The sequence below is a fragment of the Rhinolophus hipposideros genome (genome assembly GCF_964194185.1).
Source record: "Rhinolophus hipposideros genome assembly, chromosome: 8".
NCBI classification, from domain to species: Eukaryota; Metazoa; Chordata; class Mammalia; order Chiroptera; family Rhinolophidae; genus Rhinolophus; species Rhinolophus hipposideros.
In genome coordinates this window covers 46,393,081-46,413,660 of record NC_138054.1, presented here as the reverse complement: position 1 = coordinate 46,413,660, position 20,580 = coordinate 46,393,081, and the positions used below count along the sequence as shown (strand labels likewise).

At 43.0% G+C, this 20,580-nt stretch overlaps 1 protein-coding gene across 1 annotated transcript in view; it reads left to right on the top strand.

Moving 5' to 3' along the window:
• IL12RB2 (interleukin 12 receptor subunit beta 2) overlaps nt 1-19,735 on the top strand; it is a 66,443-nt gene extending 46,708 nt beyond the window's left edge. Inside the window, exons 11-16 of the mRNA XM_081055943.1 lie at nt 2,346-2,444; nt 2,530-2,688; nt 6,769-6,906; nt 9,543-9,633; nt 11,137-11,236; nt 16,108-19,735. Coding sequence (XP_080912069.1) covers nt 2,346-2,444; nt 2,530-2,688; nt 6,769-6,906; nt 9,543-9,633; nt 11,137-11,236; nt 16,108-16,638 — 1,118 coding nt within the window. The 3' untranslated portion in view covers nt 16,639-19,735. The remainder of the gene's footprint in view (nt 1-2,345; nt 2,445-2,529; nt 2,689-6,768; nt 6,907-9,542; nt 9,634-11,136; nt 11,237-16,107) is intronic.
• The last annotated feature ends 845 nt before the right edge of the window (nt 19,736-20,580 follow it).

Sequence of the window (20,580 nt, the reverse complement as noted above, 5' to 3'; positions counted from 1 at the left end):
TATTCTCCTACTTGAAAACACTTGGTTAACTATTACTTTGTGTTGATGTTATATTCTGGAAATGAACTCTTACAAAATTTAAGTAATTCACACTGACCATGAATTCAAAATGGCCATCTCCGGTCAGGAAGATGACTCATTGCCATCACCTCGTCAGCATCTGGCTGGGGCAGAGTGGTGTGTTTTGGAGTTAGGCCAGAATACAGTCCAGCTCCTGGACTATGGGTTGGTGGGGCCTCGGCTAGCAATCATCAGCCCTGTCCTTTCTGGATGAAAATGGTTTTGACCATACAGAGCCACTCCTTTTACAAATATGTAGACATCACCATGTCTAGGAAACTGTCCCTGATGCCTAGGCTATTTGGGACCTTCTTCTGCACACTCCCTCATACTTTCTCTGTGATTACTCCTCATTACTGATCATTTAGTGTCTGTCTTCTCCCACACTTAGTAAGTGAAATTATCTTTCTGGAGAAAATCCACCTGAGAGATGGTTTATAAATGTGGAGACAGAGCCTTTGCCCAGTGGTGCCGGGTATATCTGTATGCATGGGAGTAGTGGGAAATGAGCCAGAAGTTGGGGCCAGACTGGAGAAAGAAAGAAAATCTTAGGAGTGTGGGCTGCAGCCACTGGGCAGCAGGGCTAAGGAATTTTTGAGGTGGGGAGCAGACATGATTAAGGGGTGTTTGCAGAAGAACCAGTAAAACAGGAGTCCGTAAGGTCAGAACCAGGGAACAAGCTTGCTAGGGCTCTACTCTTTATGGCAAGAGAAATGTCAGCTGAGTTATGGAGACACATTTTCTTCCCTCCTCTACTAATCATAGGCTATTCACAAGAAAAAGCCCTCTGTTTCTGGTTCAACAGTTCCCACCTAGCAGTTCCCTGGTTCTGACCTTAAGGATGCCTGTTTTATTGGTTAATTCTTATACAAACGAAATGCAGTGAAAGCATTTGTCTAATGAGCTCATCTGGAACTCCCACACCTCACACGGCATCGTGGTTGGTTGGGCCCTTCCCTGACGAGAGGCAGAACAGCCAGGCACTAGCCCCTCCCAAATGAAATGTGATTCCATAGTCCATGTTCACCATGGGGCTTCTGGGTCTGGATGCCACTCATGAAGAATCTTTAGGTTCCTGGACTAAGCTGACTGCACCCTTTTCTCTGTTTCACTTGGTTCATGAATATGAATTGGACTCACCCATGGCCTTAGTTTTAGCTCCTCATGGCCTCTCTGACAAAACTGGTTGTGTGTTTGAGCTTTATATGCTGCCTATTTGCTGGAATATTTAAGGGACAATGGGTCTTCATATAAAACACACACTATTTAGTAAACTATTCTGCGATGTACAATTCCTCTTCCCAAAAAGAAAATGTTAAATCCCAGTCAATTGTCAGCAGTAGGAAACCCAATCTGCCTGTGGCAGGGCATTAAACAATATGGACGAGAGTTCTTATTTTGACCATATGATGCTATAATTACCTGGTAGGAATTATCTCTCTTTTTCCTTTAAATTTTCACTGGGAATTTAAAGATATGTCATGGGCAGTAGCTATGAGAAGGGCCTTTGAGAGGAAGTAGAAATCATGGAAATAGGGAGTTTGGGCAGGGAAGAGCAACTTGTCAGGAAAGAGAAACTTGTCCTTACTGATGGAACATTTCAAACTGCGGCACTTTAAAAGCTAGGAAGGAGTATTCCCATTCCCAGGTACCTTCCAGATCGTCCAGGTTGTGGAGCAGCTGAGATCCAACTAGAACATGGTGGTGGAAGGTAAAGGGGATGGATCGAGGGGTCAGGCTGCACCGAGAGCGCCCTGGTTATTCATGTCCGAACGTGTCATCCTGTGCTGTCCTGTTAGATCTGGATAAGCACCTATGGACTTAGAAGAGCCTTCCGGGTTCCATGCCTGCAAGACCCCAGCTCTCTTTTCTGTAAATGGCAAATGATTTACTTGTAGAAATCAAAGTTGTTTTTGTTTGTTTCAAACGCTGTCTTGTATGGTTGTATTGAAATCCATGTTGGAACTAGAATAGCTTTTGTCTCCTTAAGTATGTCGACCCTGGAAAGAAGCTCAGGTTTGCTTACTCGTTCACCATGAAGTGAACGTGGGAGGTTAGGAACAGTGGCTTCCAGAAACTGGTGCCATGGCAAATAAGATGCTGAGATTTGGTAATTTAAGTCATCCCTTTACCCTCAGTCCAGACTGTACTTGAACCCTCTTCAAACTAAGAGGCAAAAAAAAAAAAAAATGCCCTGAATGCATCTGTATCAGATATTAAAATGGCTTCTTTAGTGACTCCCATGTGATGCCACACCGGTTATAAGAACTGCCTTTTCCTTGCAGAAAACATAAAACCCTACATCTGTTACGAAATCCGTGTGCACGCACTGTCGGGGGGCCAGGGAGGATGTAACTCCACCCGGGGTCACACAAAGCACAAAGGTGAGATTTGGAACTTTCTGCAAAATTTTGCTTTAATGATTTGGATTTGGAGGGTGGTAAAAGCCTCCTGTGTTCTACTTTACAGCACCACTGAGTGGCCCCTACATTAATGCCATCACAGAGGAAAACGGGAGCGTTTTCATTTCATGGGACGGAATTCCAGCCCAGGAGCAAATGGGCTGCATCCTCCGTTATCGGATCTACTGGAAGGAATGGGACTCCAATGCCCAACCTCAACTTTCTGGTATGTGTGAGAAACCAGTACAGTAGGGCCTTTCTTGTTCAGATGCCAGGAGAACACAAGCGTATGCGTGTGCTCGTACCACGCCTAGCACTTAGTAGGTGCTCAATCATATTGTGAAATTAATTGAAGAAAAATAAAAGATATCTAAACACACACACACACGTGCCAAGCAGATTAAACAAATGAAGACAATGGACTAGGCTCTCAAGGAGCTTACTCCTATGAGGAGATGTTTCAAAAAACAGTCAAGGCCCAGTACTATTATACAGACCCTTGAGGTTTGCAAGGCATGTGTTTGGAGAACTTTTGAGTCTCCACCTTTGCAAATACCATCACAGCACATTATTTTCTCCTCAAAATGGGCACTATACGATTTAAATCATTCCTTATGATCTATAATTATTTTATAACTATAAGACTAAAGCAGTTAAATTCTGACTAGAGCCTTGAAATAGGAGCCCTCAGAGATCTAAGTCACTTGCCAGATTTGATGTTCTAATCTTTGATTTATTCAGTTTTTGTTTTTGTTTTTTTTTTCCTGTCTTGTCCTTCTCCTTATTGCATAGGCAGCTTGCTTTCTTCCAGAATGTGTTATAAAGAAGCAAGATTTGTGTTCCTTTGTGGGAGCTAGTAGGCCGAAGAGTGTAACAGAGGTACCCTGAGATGTGGGGGCCAGAGGCTGCCTGCCAGAGTGATTGTTACCTGGGAAACTTTAGGAGTCAGTCCTCGCTCTTGACCTTAGAAGATCTGCAGTGTTGCTTTTCTAAGTTAGGACTTTTGAAGCTAGTTAATCTTTGTATTCTATAAATAATACTAGCACATGGTAAAAACATTCAAATAGTAAGATATAAAATCGAAAGTATCCCTTCCTCCATAGTTAGGCTGCTAGTAGTTCTTCGTGTGTTATTCCAGAAAAAAAAAAATGTAATACATATACAAGCACAGATTCTGATCTATACCCTGCTTTCACTTCTCAGTAATACCTACTGGAGATCTTTCCACATCAGTCCATACGGATTTGCCTCATTCTTTTTAACAGCTCTCTAGTATTCCATTATAAGACCTTACAGTCATTCACTTAACTAATCCACCATTGACAAACAGAATGGATCATTGAATAGAATTGCTTCCCACTGGGCCTGTCAAGGTAAGTCCGTTCTGAAAAGCACCCCAAATAGTGAGGAATCAGTTGACCTCTTCGTGAGCCATTTCAAATTGTTCATGTGGAATTTGCTCCTCCATCACTCCCCACCCCCCCACCCCTGCTTTCATTTTGGCAGAGTTTAAACCAAGATTTCTATTTACAACTAGATAGGTGAACGTGGCCATTTGGTTCTTAAAGCTGCTCTTGTAGATGTTGAAGAAAATACTACTTATTTTCCCACAAATGTGATGAATCTAAGGTCTAGATAAGGGAATTTTAAAATAAGTTAAAAGGGAAGGAGGCCCAGAGTCAAAGTCCTATTTTATACCGGTTGGATTAAATTTTCCTTTTACTCATTAAGCACTCATCAATGAGTAAGACCCGTTGCCTGTCTTCGCAGAGCTCCCATCCTATTGAAGGAGATGGAAAAGTACACAAGAGTGATGTAATTGCTATAATCGAGGACTGACAATTATCTATTGCATTTGGCAATCAGAATCACAGGTGAATTCACAAGTGAAGCTTCTAGAGGGTGACAGAGGCCAGATGATTGAGGGCAAAAGACCCCAAGAAAGAGGTACCACAAGAGCAGAAGGAGGATGGAGTTCCAAGGGGAAGGGACCCTGTCTTACAGGTCTTGGGGCACTGTCCACCAGGCCCCAGTACAACAGCACGTGCAGGAGCACTTAGCCCTGCCGGGCAGGAGAGGACAGGTATAGAAATGAGATGGGGCCCAGGCACCTGCACGTTAGCACATTCCACAGGTGATTCTGGTGCACAGTCTCTCCTCTGGAAGTTTACTGGTTTGTTGGTACCGCCCTGTGCACCAATAGCCAGGGCACTTCTGCACTGGTGCACACATTAGATTCTGTTACCAGTCAGCAGTTTTTGCCCATAGACTAAGCTTCCTGAGGGCAGCCTCCACGGCACTTTGCTAACCACTGTCTCCCCTGTACTTACAACAAGCCAGGCACAGTAGGTGCTTAATAAAAACAGTGTTTCCTGAAAAACAAATGTGTGGTTACCACCCTGCATTTTGTTAAACCAATGAAGACTGTTAGGGAAAACCTAATTTTCAGTAACAATGGAGCTGTTTTGCCTGATTCCACTGGACCTTCTTACCCAGTGCGATCAGATGATTGACAACTCTCACGTTTTCCTAAACTGGTGCTTTTGTCCTTTAACCACCCTGAGCCTAAAGTTTCAGATGGCCAAGGATTGAATGGCCCCCTTTATCGCTGCCTGAGATCACAGCCCAGACCTAGGCAGCAGAACCAGTATTTCCTGCATGATTCCTTTCTCCCATTACTCAACTAAAACTACTTTGCCAACCAAACTGCTGACACTGTCACCCTCCTTGCTGCTCCCCACATAGAATCATAGAATGTCTATTTTTATTCTTCGTGTGTGTGTGTGTGTGTGTGTGTAAATATTTTGGCCCAGCAAACCATTCAAATCCCTTCCCTTCTGTTATGACGTCTCACTTCACTCCCAGAACTAAGGATGCCCTGACTCAGGACAATCCATTCCCTGATGCTCGCTGATGCTTTGCTGCAGCGAGATGAGCAGAAGGTCTTTCCGAAATGAAGTTTTTAATCTCCTGCCTTAGGAATAAAGAAAGAGATTGTTTAGTTTAATCATATAGTTTAAGTCTGTGCAGGCAATTTTATCATGTAGAGCAGGCTTGGGAATTTTCCACATGGTACTATTTCTCAACGGGATGTAAAATAAAGAAATTGCTCTGATTGTCAAGGCTGTTCAATGACCTGCTCAGACCTCAGCCCTGTTGGGTGGAGTTGCCCTAAGATTACAGGGCTCCACCTTGGTGGTCACTCACAGTAAGCAGGGGAGTATAAGGGTCTGCATTCTCCACTAGATGTGAACTCTTTGAAGCAGATACTGTGTCTTTGTCTACTTGGTACTTTGTCCAGAGCAGACACTCAATAAATATTTGTGACTGTTGAAATAAATTCAGCAAATGGGCATCATCTGACTTGCTCTGGGATTGGTGGGCCAGTAAATGATGTTGAGACACAAAGTGCTGAGTTCTAGTTTCCACTTTGATCACCAGCTCAGGCTGAGCAAGCCAGCAGGCTGCTTCTGCCGAAGTCTGGTCTTGGGTTTACTGTCCCCCCACCTGCCACCTCCCACCCAGCGTTTGAGAGGGCACACCAAACCCACACCCAGCAGATCACTAGAGGAGAAGTTTGCCTATTTACTGAAGGCTACCCACAGTCATGTTTCTTGGAGGAGAAAAACAACATCAGTGCATTGCTCAAAAAAAAAAAAAAAAATTGTCTCAGCAGGGGTGTTGAGAGCATAAGGAACTGACAATCTAGGCTTAAACTGCCAAAATAAACTTAATCATACGTACCATTGTTCTAGGTTTTAGATTTTATGTCAAATTGTAGTAGATCATCATATTTAGCCCATGAGCCCAATACTCAGAGCCTACAAAAAAAGTGGAAAATCAAAATGAATAAATGTTGCTTAAATACGAGAATTTCATTCATTGTTAAATTTAGCTTTCTTAAAAATTCCATTGAAAACCATTTGTACATTAAATTTCCTCCTCAAGAGTTCTCAAACGTACCTGGGAAATGCCAGAAACAGTATAATCAATAGGAAATAAAAGGAGTTAACTACAGCTAAATAATTTCAAAAGCAAAATGATAAAAATTCTTTCAAAAGAGTTTACCACAGGAAAAAAACATTTAATTCTTCTGATATGCTGTGAAGTAGGGCCTCCATAAATGACAGTGTTTAGGGTGTCCTAAAGTGTTAAATACCAATGAACTTGAATTATTTTAAAACAGCAATGTGTTTTTTTCTTTCAAAGTAAATGAAGTATTAACAAATAAAAGGGAGGAAAACCCTATATCCAAGTATTTCCTTTAATAAGTACCTTTCTTCCCTTATCTTTATCTTCTTTTCAGAAATTCCCTATAAGTTCCCTCCAAATTCACATCCAATAGACAGCCTGCAGCCCAGAGTTACATATGTCCTGTGGATGACAGCTCTGACAGCTGATGGCGAAAGCGCCCCAGGAAAGAAGAGGGAATTTTATCTGCAAGGTAAGAAACAACTTTAGAGATGAAGAGTCCACCTTGGATGCCCTACCACGTCACTGTGCTTGGAGACAGTACTTACTCATTTTTCAAAACTGAGTGGAAATATTTCCTTAGTCCATGGGCAAATATTTCCTCCTCCAGGAGGCCTTCCCAAATGCACCTCCATATTTCCTTCATAATGCACCATTTGACGCATAGTCACTCAAAATCCAGTAGATAGGGACTGGGATCTGTTTATCTCTATCTTCAAGGTCTAGAATGTTGCCCAGCACATAGTTCTTGTTCACTATCTGTTGAGTCAATGATGAGAATAATCTCAACAATAACAGTAGCAGCTATTGCACATCAGATAATTATTACGCACCAGTCATTGTGTTAAGTGCTTTGTATACCGTATGCATTTGCTGGAGCTCCTATAACAAAGTACCACAAACTGAGTGGCTTAAACGATAGAAATTTATTTTGTCAGTTCTGGAGACTGCAAGTCTCAGATCTAGGTGTCAGCAGAGTTGGTTTCTTCTGAGGGCTATGAGAGAATCTGTTTCATGCCTCTCGTCCTGCATCTGGTGGCAGTCTTTGGTGTTCCTTGGCTTGCAGATCTCTGCCTTCATCTTCGTATCTGGTGTGTATCTTTGTGTTCAATTTTCTCCTTTTTATAAGGACTCCAGTCATATTGGATTAGAGGCCACCTGACTCCAGTCTGACCTCATCTTAACTAATTACATCTGCAATGACCCTATTTCCAAATAAGGTCACTTTCTGAGGTACTGGAGGTTAGGACTTCAGTATATGCATTTGGGGGATGGAAGGACACAATTCAACCCATACCACATGTACTTTTAATCATTGAACACTGACCGCAACCATGTAAAGGACCTGCTTCACATGATTGTATCTGGTCACAGTGTCAGGCACTCAATATGAAATATAGGAATAAGGCATTAGGATGCCTTTTTTACAAGTGTAAAGTACAGAAAGATTACCCAAGGTCATAGAGGTGGCAAATAGCAGAACTACAAATCAAACTCTAATTTGAATTACTTGAATTAAAATATATGAAGCAGTGACCCAGTTCTCATAGGCTTCCACCAGCTAAGTTATGCTGTTCTCTCTGGCAGCACTAGTTTATATTTGCTCCAAGCATAAAACAAGCTTTCCTTGCTTTGCGAGATGGAGTATCAAGTTGCTCATTCAGGACTTTATTGTTCTGTGCCAGATACTTATCCACTGGGAAAACTGAAAAGCCCTCTTCTCATCTCCCAGCTGCTCCCATGAAAGTGAACTGGTGAGCAACGGACTGAATTAAGAACTCATCAGCTTTCTATGGGTGATGCTCCACATTTGTCCTGTGTGCTCAGGAAGGAAGGCAGATGCTGAAGAAATGTCACTGTGCCCACTGTGGGGTGGTCACAAGGCTGCCTGCGTTAACTCCCCTGCTCAGCCCTGGTAACACCTCTCATCAGGCTAGCAGGTCACTGGCCCCTAGTCCCGCCCTGTCACCCTCCCTCCCAGCCTGTCCTTCACTGTATCAGAATCTTTCTGCAAGACCCCCGATGCTGACGTTCACCTCTTGTTGCAACCCCGCAGTGGTTCCTCACGAGCTTTCAAGCTAGAATTCAAACTGCTTTGTTACTGGGCCCTGCGTGATCTGTCTGCTCACCACTCCAGCCTCATCCTCTGCCACACACTCATCATTCGTAGTCTCCCTGAATGAATCTAGTCTACAAGACCAGTCTACCTGTAGTTGTAACAAAGTGCTGTGCTGTTCCTGCCTTTCATGTATTTGCATAATTCTGTCTAGTCTGTGTGCTTCCCTAACTTGTCCACTTAGCCACCTCCTGTCCATTCATCTCTAAACTTCTGACATCATGCCTTTTGGGTAACCTTCCTGAGCTGCTCACGAGGACATTTCTCATGTTGTTCTCTGCTACACTGCCTTGTATCTGCCCATTTTTATAATTGTTTCCATGTTTACACATCTATGCGTATTTCCTGGGCGACGTTCACGATTTGTGAGGACAAAACCCATGCCCTATTCATCTTTATACCCAGCACCTAATAGGGCCTGGTACATGGTGAATAATGAATGCTGGATGAATTAATAATTCCAACACGTAGCAAAATACATGTTCGTAGGAAGAAATCAAAACAATTTCAAAGATCCTAGAGGGCTTATTCAATGGTTTAGTAAAATTACTAGCTGCTGTTTCTTGAGGGCCTCCTATGTTCAGATGCATTGCCACGTTCTTTATATACACCCTCTCTAATCATCACAACCTGCAAGGTAGAAATCATTCACCTTTCACAGATCAAGAATCTGAGGTCCACAGATCACGTATCAGTCAGTGGAAGATCCAGTACTAGAATTAAGGGCTCCCAGTTCACAACCAGTGCTTTGTATACCATCCCCCTTTCCTTCTGCACGTTAGAGGAGGCAGCCCTTTTAGGGAGGGAGCTCCTCCCAGAACTACAGGATTGGCCGGTGTAGGGCCCCTTCTCCCTAACTGGACAAAAATGAGTTGGCTTTGTTCCTGGGCCCAACTACCCAGGAGCTGTGGGTAGGGCCCAGAAGGCTCACACAGCACTATTGTGAAATGTTCATTGAAGATACTCAGTCACAGGGTTTGCTGTCTTTTCAGGTAAAGTCCATTGGAGCACATTTGTGGCACCAAGCATTTGCATTGGTATTATCATGGTGGGCATTTTCTCAGTGCATTACATCCGGCAAAAGTAAGTTGGTTACACCTGCCAATTTTGGTAAATGTGCTTTGTTTTAATAATAGTTGTTGCTGCTGTGAGTCAAAGAAGTGAACGCTTTCATACATTGTTGGTGACAAATTAAATCTTTTCCACCTTTTGGGGTGACAGTATATGTCAAATTTTTGAAAATTTCTACGACTGACCTAGCAATTCCTAAGTAGAAATTTATTCTACAGTATATCATGGGTGTGTGCAGATATTTGGTGGCAAATATAATTACTTAATATTGTTCATGAAACCATCTAAATGCCTAGTGACATGAAATTAACTAAATCAATAAATCTCATGTTATCTAGCAATATTATGCATCCATTAAAGATGTAGAAGAAAATTAAGTCATATGAATATTTGCTGTGTTAGATCTTAAAAAGCAGTTCCTAAGGAAGAGGGGGAAACAGGTTATTGGGTGGCAATTAACATTCTCTGCCCCAAGGATATACACCAAAATATTAATGATAATCACATTAGGGAATAAAATCATAGGTGATTTTAGTTCTTTCTATTTAACTGTGTTTTCTAAAATTTCTTTAAACTTGTATTTTATTAAGAACTTTTTAATGACTTTGTTTTCCAATACAAAGTTTTCTTCAGATGTTATGTAAAGTAAGAGGTAAAAAATAAAACTAACTCAGTCATTCTACTACCCACTGAACTCGTCTGCAAGGCTTTACATTTAAGCACCTATGTGTGATAGGTACCTCAAAGCAGTAGGTACCTGCTAAAGAGTTAAAATTTAAACTCTTTAAATTTTCAAAAATTTAACTCCAAAAGAGTTAACTGTGATCACATGCATCCTCCTCAGGGAAATAGTACCAGTTATGGTCAAGACTTCTGCTATTTTAAAAACAAAAAAAAATGAGGCCTCAAAATATAGTGGCTTTAGTAAAACAGTTTATTTCTCTCCCATGTAAGAGTCCTGACGTAAGTCATCCAGGTTGGTTGACAGCTCTGCTCTACACAGTCATTTGGGGACCCAGTTTTCTTCATTTTATTGGCCCACCAACCCTTGGGCGCTGTCCTCAACAGCACGATAGCTACATACTAGGTCATAGGTACCTCCGCTCACATTTTTTTTAGATAAAAAGTAGTCACATGGCCACATCTCTTGCTTCAAAGGGCTAAACACATCCCAGCTTACCATTGTTATTAAATATCAAAGCACTGTGGGCTTATATTAGGGGTTCAATTATTGTTTGCTGAATGAGTGCATGGCTGGATAGTGACGGCTAAACATTACATTGAGAAGTTCGTTTGTTTCGCAAACCCCAAGTGGTTGCATCACGACTCCACTATCATCTATCCAGACCTCACAGGAAACTAGCCGAGCCTCGGATGACCTATCATTTTTCTCCTTCAGTGTTCCCATGTTATTCATTGGCGTACCCCTCCACTGAAATCATTGCACTGAAAACCTGTGCTTCCAAGCCACTGTGTACATGCTTAACCACATGCCAATGTTTTCTTTATCTCTAGGGTGTTTGTTCTCCTTTCAGTCCTCAGACCTCAGTGGTGTAGCAGACAAATTCCAGACCCAGCAAACAGCTCTTGGGCCACGACATATCCCATTACGGAGGTAAGGATAAAGCCACAGCGGTCAGTCAATGGGGTTCTAGAGATCAGCACATCTAAGCTTCCCATTGTAGTTGGGAGGAAAACGAGTTGGGAAAATGAGATCCTATGAGTAAGCTGAAGTCATTCATGCTAGTTTACCATCTGAGTCATCACTCCCATGTAGTCATTTTCTGAGCCTTATGACCAAAAGACTCAACAACTCATAGCTTTTCATTCCTGTCTCTCCCTGATGTTCCCCTCACCTCACTTCCAAAGAAATAAAACAGAAGTATTTTTGCCATTTGCCGAGCACTAGCCTGAGCATCGACTCATCCAAATGCAAGAGAACGGAAGCTTTGCCATGATGTCCTCAGTCCTGTGTGAGCATAGAACAGGTAGATCCCAGACTACTTTGGTTTGGGCAGGAAGACAGTAAGTCATTCCACTGCGCATAGGAAAGGTTTTAAAGGAGAGGTTGCTCAGCAAGGATGAGAGAGCTTGAGTAAAGGGAGTGAGGGGAGCTGCTGCTGTGCCATCTCAGGAGGTAACAGCTCACAGTTCTCACCTCTAGACTGCCAGCAGGCTGTGGGAGGTCTGGGAAGGGGAAGGCATTTGGATATGGCACAAGAGCGTATATTTAAGGACAGCAAAGTGGAGGGAAGCGGTAGCCCGTACTCTCCCCATTATCTGAGGTGTTGGCAGCCCCACTCCCTTTCTCACACCGTATAGACCTCCAAAGTTCTTCGCCTCAGTCACCCAGGGCATTTTATCATCTACACCCTTCCTGAGGCCAGAAGCCAGTGGTACCAGCCATTGCTCAGGGAAAGAGCTGGTCTCAGCCATGTCTGCCACAGTAGGAATTTAAGTCGCAAAGGCAGTTTAGTGCCTTTGAAATAAGACTTGGATGTAGACCCCACCTCTGCCACTTATTACGTGAATCACCCTTGAGCAATTTGCCTGACATATGAACCCTAATTTCATCCTCTGTAAAATAGGAATGACAATATCTCCCATGTATACTGTTGTAAGGATTAAGACGCCACATAAAGCACACAGAGGTCACACAAGGCAAAGATTGCTCACTTTCTTCCCAGGAAGACTCATATTTGATGTCTCCTCTATTGAGGGATTTTGTGCCTGCTAAGTTATAATAGCAAGAACAGTAAGAATAACAGTAGCATATACTGGGGGTGCCAAAAAATGTACACATTTTAAGAGATGTTATCTATGTATTACTTTTCAAAGCTGAATTACGGTAGCAATGTGTAGTATGACATTTGCTCAAAAGATGGAGTTAAATGAATGCTAGTGTCATTCATTGTATTACAATTTTATTAGTTTTTTCCTTTCTTAAAATATGTATACATGTTTTGGGCACCCTCTATGTGTGTGTGTGTGTGTGTATGTATACATACACACACATATATACACACACGTTATATATCTACATATAAATTATATATCTACATGATAGTTATATATAGTATGGTATATAATTGTATCATTTATGTATACATATATATTACTTTACATATGCCAGCTACTTTAAGAGATGGTTTTCATGCATTAACATCTAATCCATACAGCTTTATAAAGTTGTACTATTATTATCCTTTTTTCAGATGAGGAAACTGAGGCACACAGGACTACACTTACCAGTTAGTCAGCTAGTAAATGTTGAATCCTGAATTCACATAAAGTAGGATGTGCTGTCCACCATTACACTATACATCCTAAAAGCACTCTAAGCAGAGGTGTGAGGGGAGTCTTTCTAGAGGTCAACACCTCCGAGCTGAACAGACTCACTAAAGAGGTGTTCACACACAGGGCCCTCACTTAGTGGCAATATTATTTCAAAGGCACTAAACTGCCTTTGCTACTTAAATTCCTACTGTAGTCCAGTGGAGGGAAGAGATACTAGGGCAATATTGTGACGATCTGTGGGAATGCACTCTAAGGACACCTCTGCTAGTGTTAGAGGGGATTCAAGTACTAGGAGTTGAACCAACTGAGCTTTAAGATCTTGCTCTTCCTGTATTGCAATTGCAGTTCCTTGTCCTAAAAGCCTGAAATAGCACGGTGGGAAGCAGCTCCAGGTCAGTCATGGAAACCTGGTTTCCCAAGCTAGTAGCTTTGGCGTCGTGGGCTCTGCTTGCCACTACCTGCGCAGAAGGGCCCATAAAAAGCCTAGAAGAAATGCTAAGACACACAAAAGATTTGAGAAAATAACACAGAAAAAAGGGAACAGAAATTGCCACACATGTGCCCAAAGTTGTATAGTATAAATATTCATTGCAGCATTATAAATAGAAGCCAAAAAGTGGGCATCATGTAATGTGCCATCAGGGGCCAGGTTAAACATTTTAAGTATATCCATACAACAGGGTATTATGCAGTTACTAAAAAAAATAAGATGCATTAGGTTGGTGCAAAAGTAATTGCAATTTAAAAGGTTAAAAATAATTGCAAAAATCGCAATTACTTTTGCGTCAACCTAGTATGTGTGTCTAAAAATCTCTAAGATACTTAAAAGTGAAAAAAGCAAAGTCTGTAACAATTGTCTGAAGTGGGTTCTCATTTGTATAAAAAGGAGGAAGATTTGAGACACACACACACACACACACACCCTCATCTCTACATGTGCACAGCGTATTTCTGGAAGCCTACATATGAAACTGATCATTGGGGTCACCTTTGGGGAAGACGTTGGAGATATGAAGGCCATTTAATTTTCATTACGAATTTCCTTTGAACTTTTAAAATTTCTTTAAAAACTATGTGCATCCATTTCTTTTCCAAAATTAACTGGTAAATAACATTTTTAAAATGTAGCTTAAACAAGGCATCTGCGGTGATGGCCTTTAGGCAGCCTCTGAGCCCCGCTTGCCACTCCAAGTGGGTAAGACTATTTTTAAAGACTCCGACTGCTCTCCTGGTGATAGGCTAAGGCCATAGTCCATCTTTCATCTCCAACAAAATGTTTTCAGTTCTCAGGCCTTACAATCCCCTACCATTTCTTAAGATGTGGCTAAAAAATACCACGTCTTAAAAGCTCTGGAGGAAAAGGCCAAATCCTAAAAGTGATCACGGGAATGTTATCCTTGTTGAGCTTGTAAAAGCTTAAAATAGTGTCCTTGAGCTACCTGAGCTAATGGTGGTCTAAGAGGCCTTGCCCCAGAGGGATGGCCTGATTTGTAAGAACTGAGGAGCAGCCTTTATCAATACTGCCAAAGCCTTGGAGACTGCAGAGCCTCACCTTGTGGGAACTAGCCACTTCCATGCCCTGAGTAATCTCTCCCACATCTGTTGATAGCTTCCCAGAGCCTCCTGCCACGTTCCAAGCCACACCCTACGTGCCAGAACCAGTTTGGGAGCGATCGGAAGAGTAGGCTCCCAAGAGAAACACATACGTACCCTCTAGCTTGTCAGGGCCCTTTGCCGAAGTCTGTCCTGGGACAGCACCGTCACTCACTTTTTGGAAACTTCTTGTGCTCAAGGCAAGGGAGGGAGACAACAGCCACTCGGACCAAATCACTCTTGCACAACTTGGCATTTGACAGATGAGGGAACTGAAGGCCAGAGAGGTTGAGTTTTCCCCAAGCTGTCGAGTCAAGAGTCGGGACTAGTCCTCAGGGTTTGCCCTGTCCCAAGGCTCATTTTTTGTCATCCTACTCCTCCCTGAAGACATGGTCCCTGCTTGTTGATGGCTGATGGAAATGTAAAAATAAAAATAAACATGACAGTATAAAGCATTATGTGCCACAAATCTAACAGGTGGATTCTTCACTGCTGTAGTCCAGTGGAAGGAAGAGATATTAGGGGCTTCAGAAAGAGCAAGGTGTCAGGCAGGGGATGGCGAGCACACAGAAGCAGGTGGAGACTGGCAGAGGAAGCACGTGTGGTGGTGGCAGAGCAAAAAGCATGTTAAGACCAGGATGGTGTGTGCCTGAAATAGTTACTGAATGAAAACATGGGGAAGTGGAGGAAGGTGCAGGAACCTGACTGCCAAGCTAAGGGCTGGAAGCTTTACTACCAGTGTAAGCCTGAGTCCTTCAAGGCTGTGGAGCTTTACTTTAGATCAGTCAGTGTGAAAGATCGTTTCCAGGACCTAAGGAAAGCCCCCCCCAAAAAGCCCATTAAAAGAAATGTTCATGAAGTGCATGGACTTGGACTCAGACTCAGGAATCAACAGTTAAGTTTGGTGAGAAGAGGTGGTTCTCAATCAATGCACTGGTTGAGAATGAGGAAACAAGAAAAGTAACAGACAAAATTAGGTACAGGGAAAAAAGGATGAAAATTTCTTCCAAAGTTATTCCAGAGGGGTCTTAAGAGCAGAACAGGTAGATATTACCCTGCCTAAAACCTTCCAGTAGTTATAAAAACCTAAACTCCTTAGTATCCTTTAAAAGTCCCTTCACCATATGAACTCCTATTTCTGAAGCCTCAGTTTGCCTGTCATAAGAACTAGCAGGTTCCAAAATAGACCTGTCCTCCTTGCCCACAACCTATTTGGAAGACAGTATACCTCAGGATTCAGCTCTAGTGTGACCCTTTTTGTCTTCCCTGCCTCCGCCACGAGGCAAGTTCAGCCTTTCCTTTGCACCCAGTGTGCCCTCTCCTAGAGAAGCTGCCAGTGCATTCCGACTCACCAGGAAATGTGGCTGAAGGTGAGCAGGGGAGTGACTCACTCGCTGGCTGGGGGTCGAGTCCTGCTCCTCTGCCTCCCGGACGGACGGTGTTAACTGCTTTTCTGATCTCGCAAAGCCAAGGGTCCAGTGTCCCACCTCAAGCTGACTAGACAGTGCAGGCTGAGAGCTTTAAAAACCCTGGAGAAGTCAGCTGACGAGGCTGCCTACTTAACAGCCGTATGAGCCTCTTCCTCCTCTTTCTCAGGAGAAGACACAGCTGCACGTGGACGGGCTCCTGACAGACTGGCCCACTTCTGAAGAACCTGAGGCACTGGTCATCAGCGAAGTCCTCCATCAAGTGGCCCCAGTCGTCAGACATCCCCTTCGCCCCAAATGGCCAGAAAAGGGACGAGGAGTCCAAGGTCACTACCCCTCTGAAGAAGACAGTGCCTCAAGCCCGCCACCTCCAAGAGCTCTCACAGCAGAGACAGGACAACTAGTGGATCTGTACAAGGTGCTGGGGAGCAGGGGCCCTCACTCAAGGCCCGGAAACCCAGCCAGTCCCTTGACGGTCCTCCCTGTGGACTACCTCCCCACGCATGAGGGCTACTTACCCTCCAACATAGACTATCTCCCTTCACGTGAGGCTCCTATAACTGACCCCCTGGAAGAAATGGAGCCTCAGCACATCTCTCTTTCCATTTTCCCCTCAAGTCCCATTCACCCACTCACCTCCTGTGGTGAGAAGTTAACTCTGGATCGGTTGAAGATGGGATGCAGCTCCCTCATGCTGTGAGTGGCAAAGCTTGAAACTTGGAAAGTGAATGGACCCCCAACCAGTACAGCATACCCATTTCCCAGTCCCCTGCTCCAGGTGTCACCACTTCTAAGTGTCACCATCAGCTAGAAGGCAGTCCAGCTAGCTCAGAGTGGATCTCGGGAACGGAGAGTTGGCTGTAACCCAGATACCTCATCTTGCCTCGTCCAGAACCTTAAGATTACATCCTCCACTGGACCTAGAGACCCCAACCTAAGTGCCTGCAACTTTCTTGACTGCGCTGGCCAGAAAGGGGTAAGGGTACAGTGGAAACCAAAACTCTTACCAGCAGTGGCATCTAATCCTGAGGACCAATCATTTATGCAACAACTGTTTATAAAGCAGCTATTACATACCAGGTCTTATGTCTAGATTAGTATTGTCCAATAATAGGCCTTTCTAAGTTTTCTAGAGTCTAATCTACACTATTCAATACAGTAGACACTAACCACATTGGCTGTTCACTCTGGAATGTCTAGAATTTTGATTACTTAAAAATCACAAGTGGCTACTGTATTAGAAAACACAGCCCTAGATGATAGACACTAGTAATTACAGCAGAACCATCAAAACAGATCAACCTAGTCTTCTAAGTGAGGGCATGAAAGACCCTGGTGAACACCAGTATAGGGGCTCCCACGATGCTTATGACTGTCCTTATTTGTGGAAGCCTAAGAATGTACCTTTTTCCTAGTTTTGCTAGTTTGCCTTCACCTTCTTTCAGTGACTCAAGAGCAGCTTGATGGTACACAGCTAACATAAACCCACCTTAGGAGGAGCAAGCAGCCTCCTGAGAAGCCGGCAAACCTATCACTGCGAGACAATAGAAGCCAATTTTTCTTTCTTGAAATACCTGTTTTTCCTCTTTGATCTTCTTTTGATTACCTGATATCCATCTGAGTCACTCCTCCCTTCCCCACTTACCCCAAAGACCAGCTCCCAGTCTCCCTTTTACCCCGTACACACCCTTTCCCTTCTCTTAAAGCCCCAGGGGATACTAGTGTTTTCCTAAAGAACCATGCAATGTTTCCCCAGCACCATGCCTGCTGCGCACATATTTCCCTGAAAATAAGACCTAACCAGAAAATAAGCCCTAGCATGATTTTTCAGGATGCTCGTAATATAAGCCTTACCCCGAAAATAAGCCCATTAAGACTGTCAGCTTGAAGGATGCATTAAATACGTCCGTTGCAACCCACGACAGATGTATTGAATTATAATATATAATTAAATATAAGTATTGACATTAATACTTAAATATAAATTATATTTGTAAATATCCAAGCAGGCACCTTAGGATGAGAGGTAAATGTAAACAGATGAACTCAAGACTTATTGCCGAATGACCAATCAAGAGTAGACACAACGTACAAATAACATGCGCACTTGATAACGAACAGACATCGTTTTGTCTATCATGAATTTTCATAATTCAATACGTCATGTGTTGTAACGGGCGTACTTAATGCACTCGTGTGAAATAAATGTTTTCTGAATTTTAGTGTCTGCAATTTTTCATCACTTTTGTGTAGACCATCATTCTTAACTGTCATCATTTTTGTTGCCACTCCTGTCTCGTAAGTCTTCAGTTAACACTTGATTAATGGAAGATTTAAAGGGAATATTTTGACCCCCAAGACGAGTGCAAAAAGAGCTATTCCGTCGAGTACAAGAAAGGAATCGTGGAGTACTCCTGGGGCAAGAATCTTACGACTTTCTGCAGAAAGAAGCTCAATCTCCAAATGGTCCGAAAACGGTGAGCAGAGTACAAAAACCTCAGTCAACAGGCGGACGAGAGAAATACTAAGAAAGTGTTGATCAGGTTGCAACCATTATTTCCTGAGCTGGAAGACATCATCTGTGAATGGATTGCTGACAGGAGAGCAAAGGCTTTGGTTTGAGCAGAGCTGATATCAAGCATTTGCCCTTAAAATGGGGCTCCAGTTAGAAATATCCCAAGAATTCAAAGCATTGCAACACTGGCTGGATGGCTCCCTTCAGCGATATGAACTAAGACCGACAACACTGGAAGACACTGAAGTTATTAAACATGCAATGCATTCAAGTCCTTTGTTGATGGCGTCGACTTTTCTAAATACCAACTCTCCCAACATGATTGCTATGGATGAAACTGCAGTGTTTATGGGCCAAGGATTTCAAAGGACAATTGATCAGAGGGGTGCCTCGTCAATCTACATTCCCTCCACTGGTTACGAAAGTATGTTACCTGTATTGGCAGTTCGTCTGGATGGAAAGAAAGCCTCCAACTCTAATCATCACTAAGAGCAAGAAAGGTAAGATTGAACATGTTTCAGGCATTTATGTTCTTGAAACCGAAAAAGCCTCATGCACACAAGCAGTTATAAGGAAGTGGGTCGATTTAATGCTGCCACTTGTTTTGCAAGGTGGCCAAAGAAGTGTGCTAGTCTGGGATTCAGCCAGCACTCACCGATCTAGACGTGAAGAACTTCCTTGTAGAGATCAAATGATTCTCGCAGGAATGACTGCCTATCTCCTTGAATAAGCAAGCCATTCAAGGACCATTTGTGCATGGTAATCAATGACTCCGTTGAATAGAATGGAGAAATCGTGGGAACTGTGTGAAGCCTAGCCTACAAGAGGTAGTGACGTGAGGATAGAATTCATGGGATAAAATCACTGGCAGCTGTGTTGCCAATGCACTACGAGCAGGCTACATGGACAAGAAGTGCTCATTTCAGGAGAGCTCTATTGCTGGACATGAGAGATTGGGGCCAATGGTTCTACAGGAAATGGAGTCAAAGAAATTCAAGCCGGAATTCAAGGTTTGGAGAGGTATGACTGTTCCAGATGACATGACTGTTATTTGAATAAATGTAGATTGTTGTACATGAAAAAAATAAGACATCCCCTGAAAATAAGCCCTAATGCATCTTTTGGAGCAAAAAATATAAGACTCGGTCTTATTTTGGGGGAAAAACGGTAGTAGGCTATCAATAAAAAGTAAAAGATGTCACCACTGCTTTTATCTTGTTCTGTTCTAGAAGCCAGTCCAGCTGTGCCTGCTTCCTCTATTAGGACAACTGAGTTTGCAATTGTTTCCCTTCATTCCCAACCCCCATCCTACCCCTTCATTCCCAACCCCCATCCTACCCCACTGATCATTGAGAGCACTGCGGTAATACGAGCAGTTTAGTTTAAAAACATGTGAACAAGACTGGCTGCTCACTCTGCCAGATAAAATATCCTCTTTCCATGAACGACAGAGCATAGGTAACCTCCTTCTGCCCCTGCTCCAAGTGGTTTTCACTCTCTTCCCGCCTCCACACAAAATCCCAGATTAGGTTGCCTAGTTTACCAGGAGCTCACCTATATAGCCAGGCTTTGATTCCGCAAGAAAATGTGTAATGATTTGAATCCTGATGTACATCCCAAGTCAACCCAGAAATCTCTATTTAAACACATCAAAATTCCCTGGGACCTAAATACTACAAAGAAAGTCCAAATTCATACTTAAGGGATTCATGAGAATCACCATTAATTCTTGGGTAGAAATCCTTCCTCTTAATTGTTCCTCTAAAGGCCCTTTTTCCCATATGCCAGAGATTGTTTCCTGGGCTTCTCTATTCCTTACATATAATAGGGAAAGCCAAACTGTGTTATCTAGTTCTTTCCTTTTACTGCCTTTTCCCCTCTACCCTGTCCCAATTTCTCAGCTTCCATTAATAGTCTACAGCTGCAACTCACTGATGCCCTGAGGCCACTGAAAGATGCCAAGCTAGGCATATTCTATTGTAGTCAACCCCCTATGTTCGATTCTTTTTTTTTCTCCATCAAGGACTGTCTTTTTCTTTCTCCTGATGCAGTTGTCATCTGTCCCAACATCACTGCTCAAGACCTCCAAAGGAGCCCTGTTCTCGTCCTAACCTGCAGGATTCATGT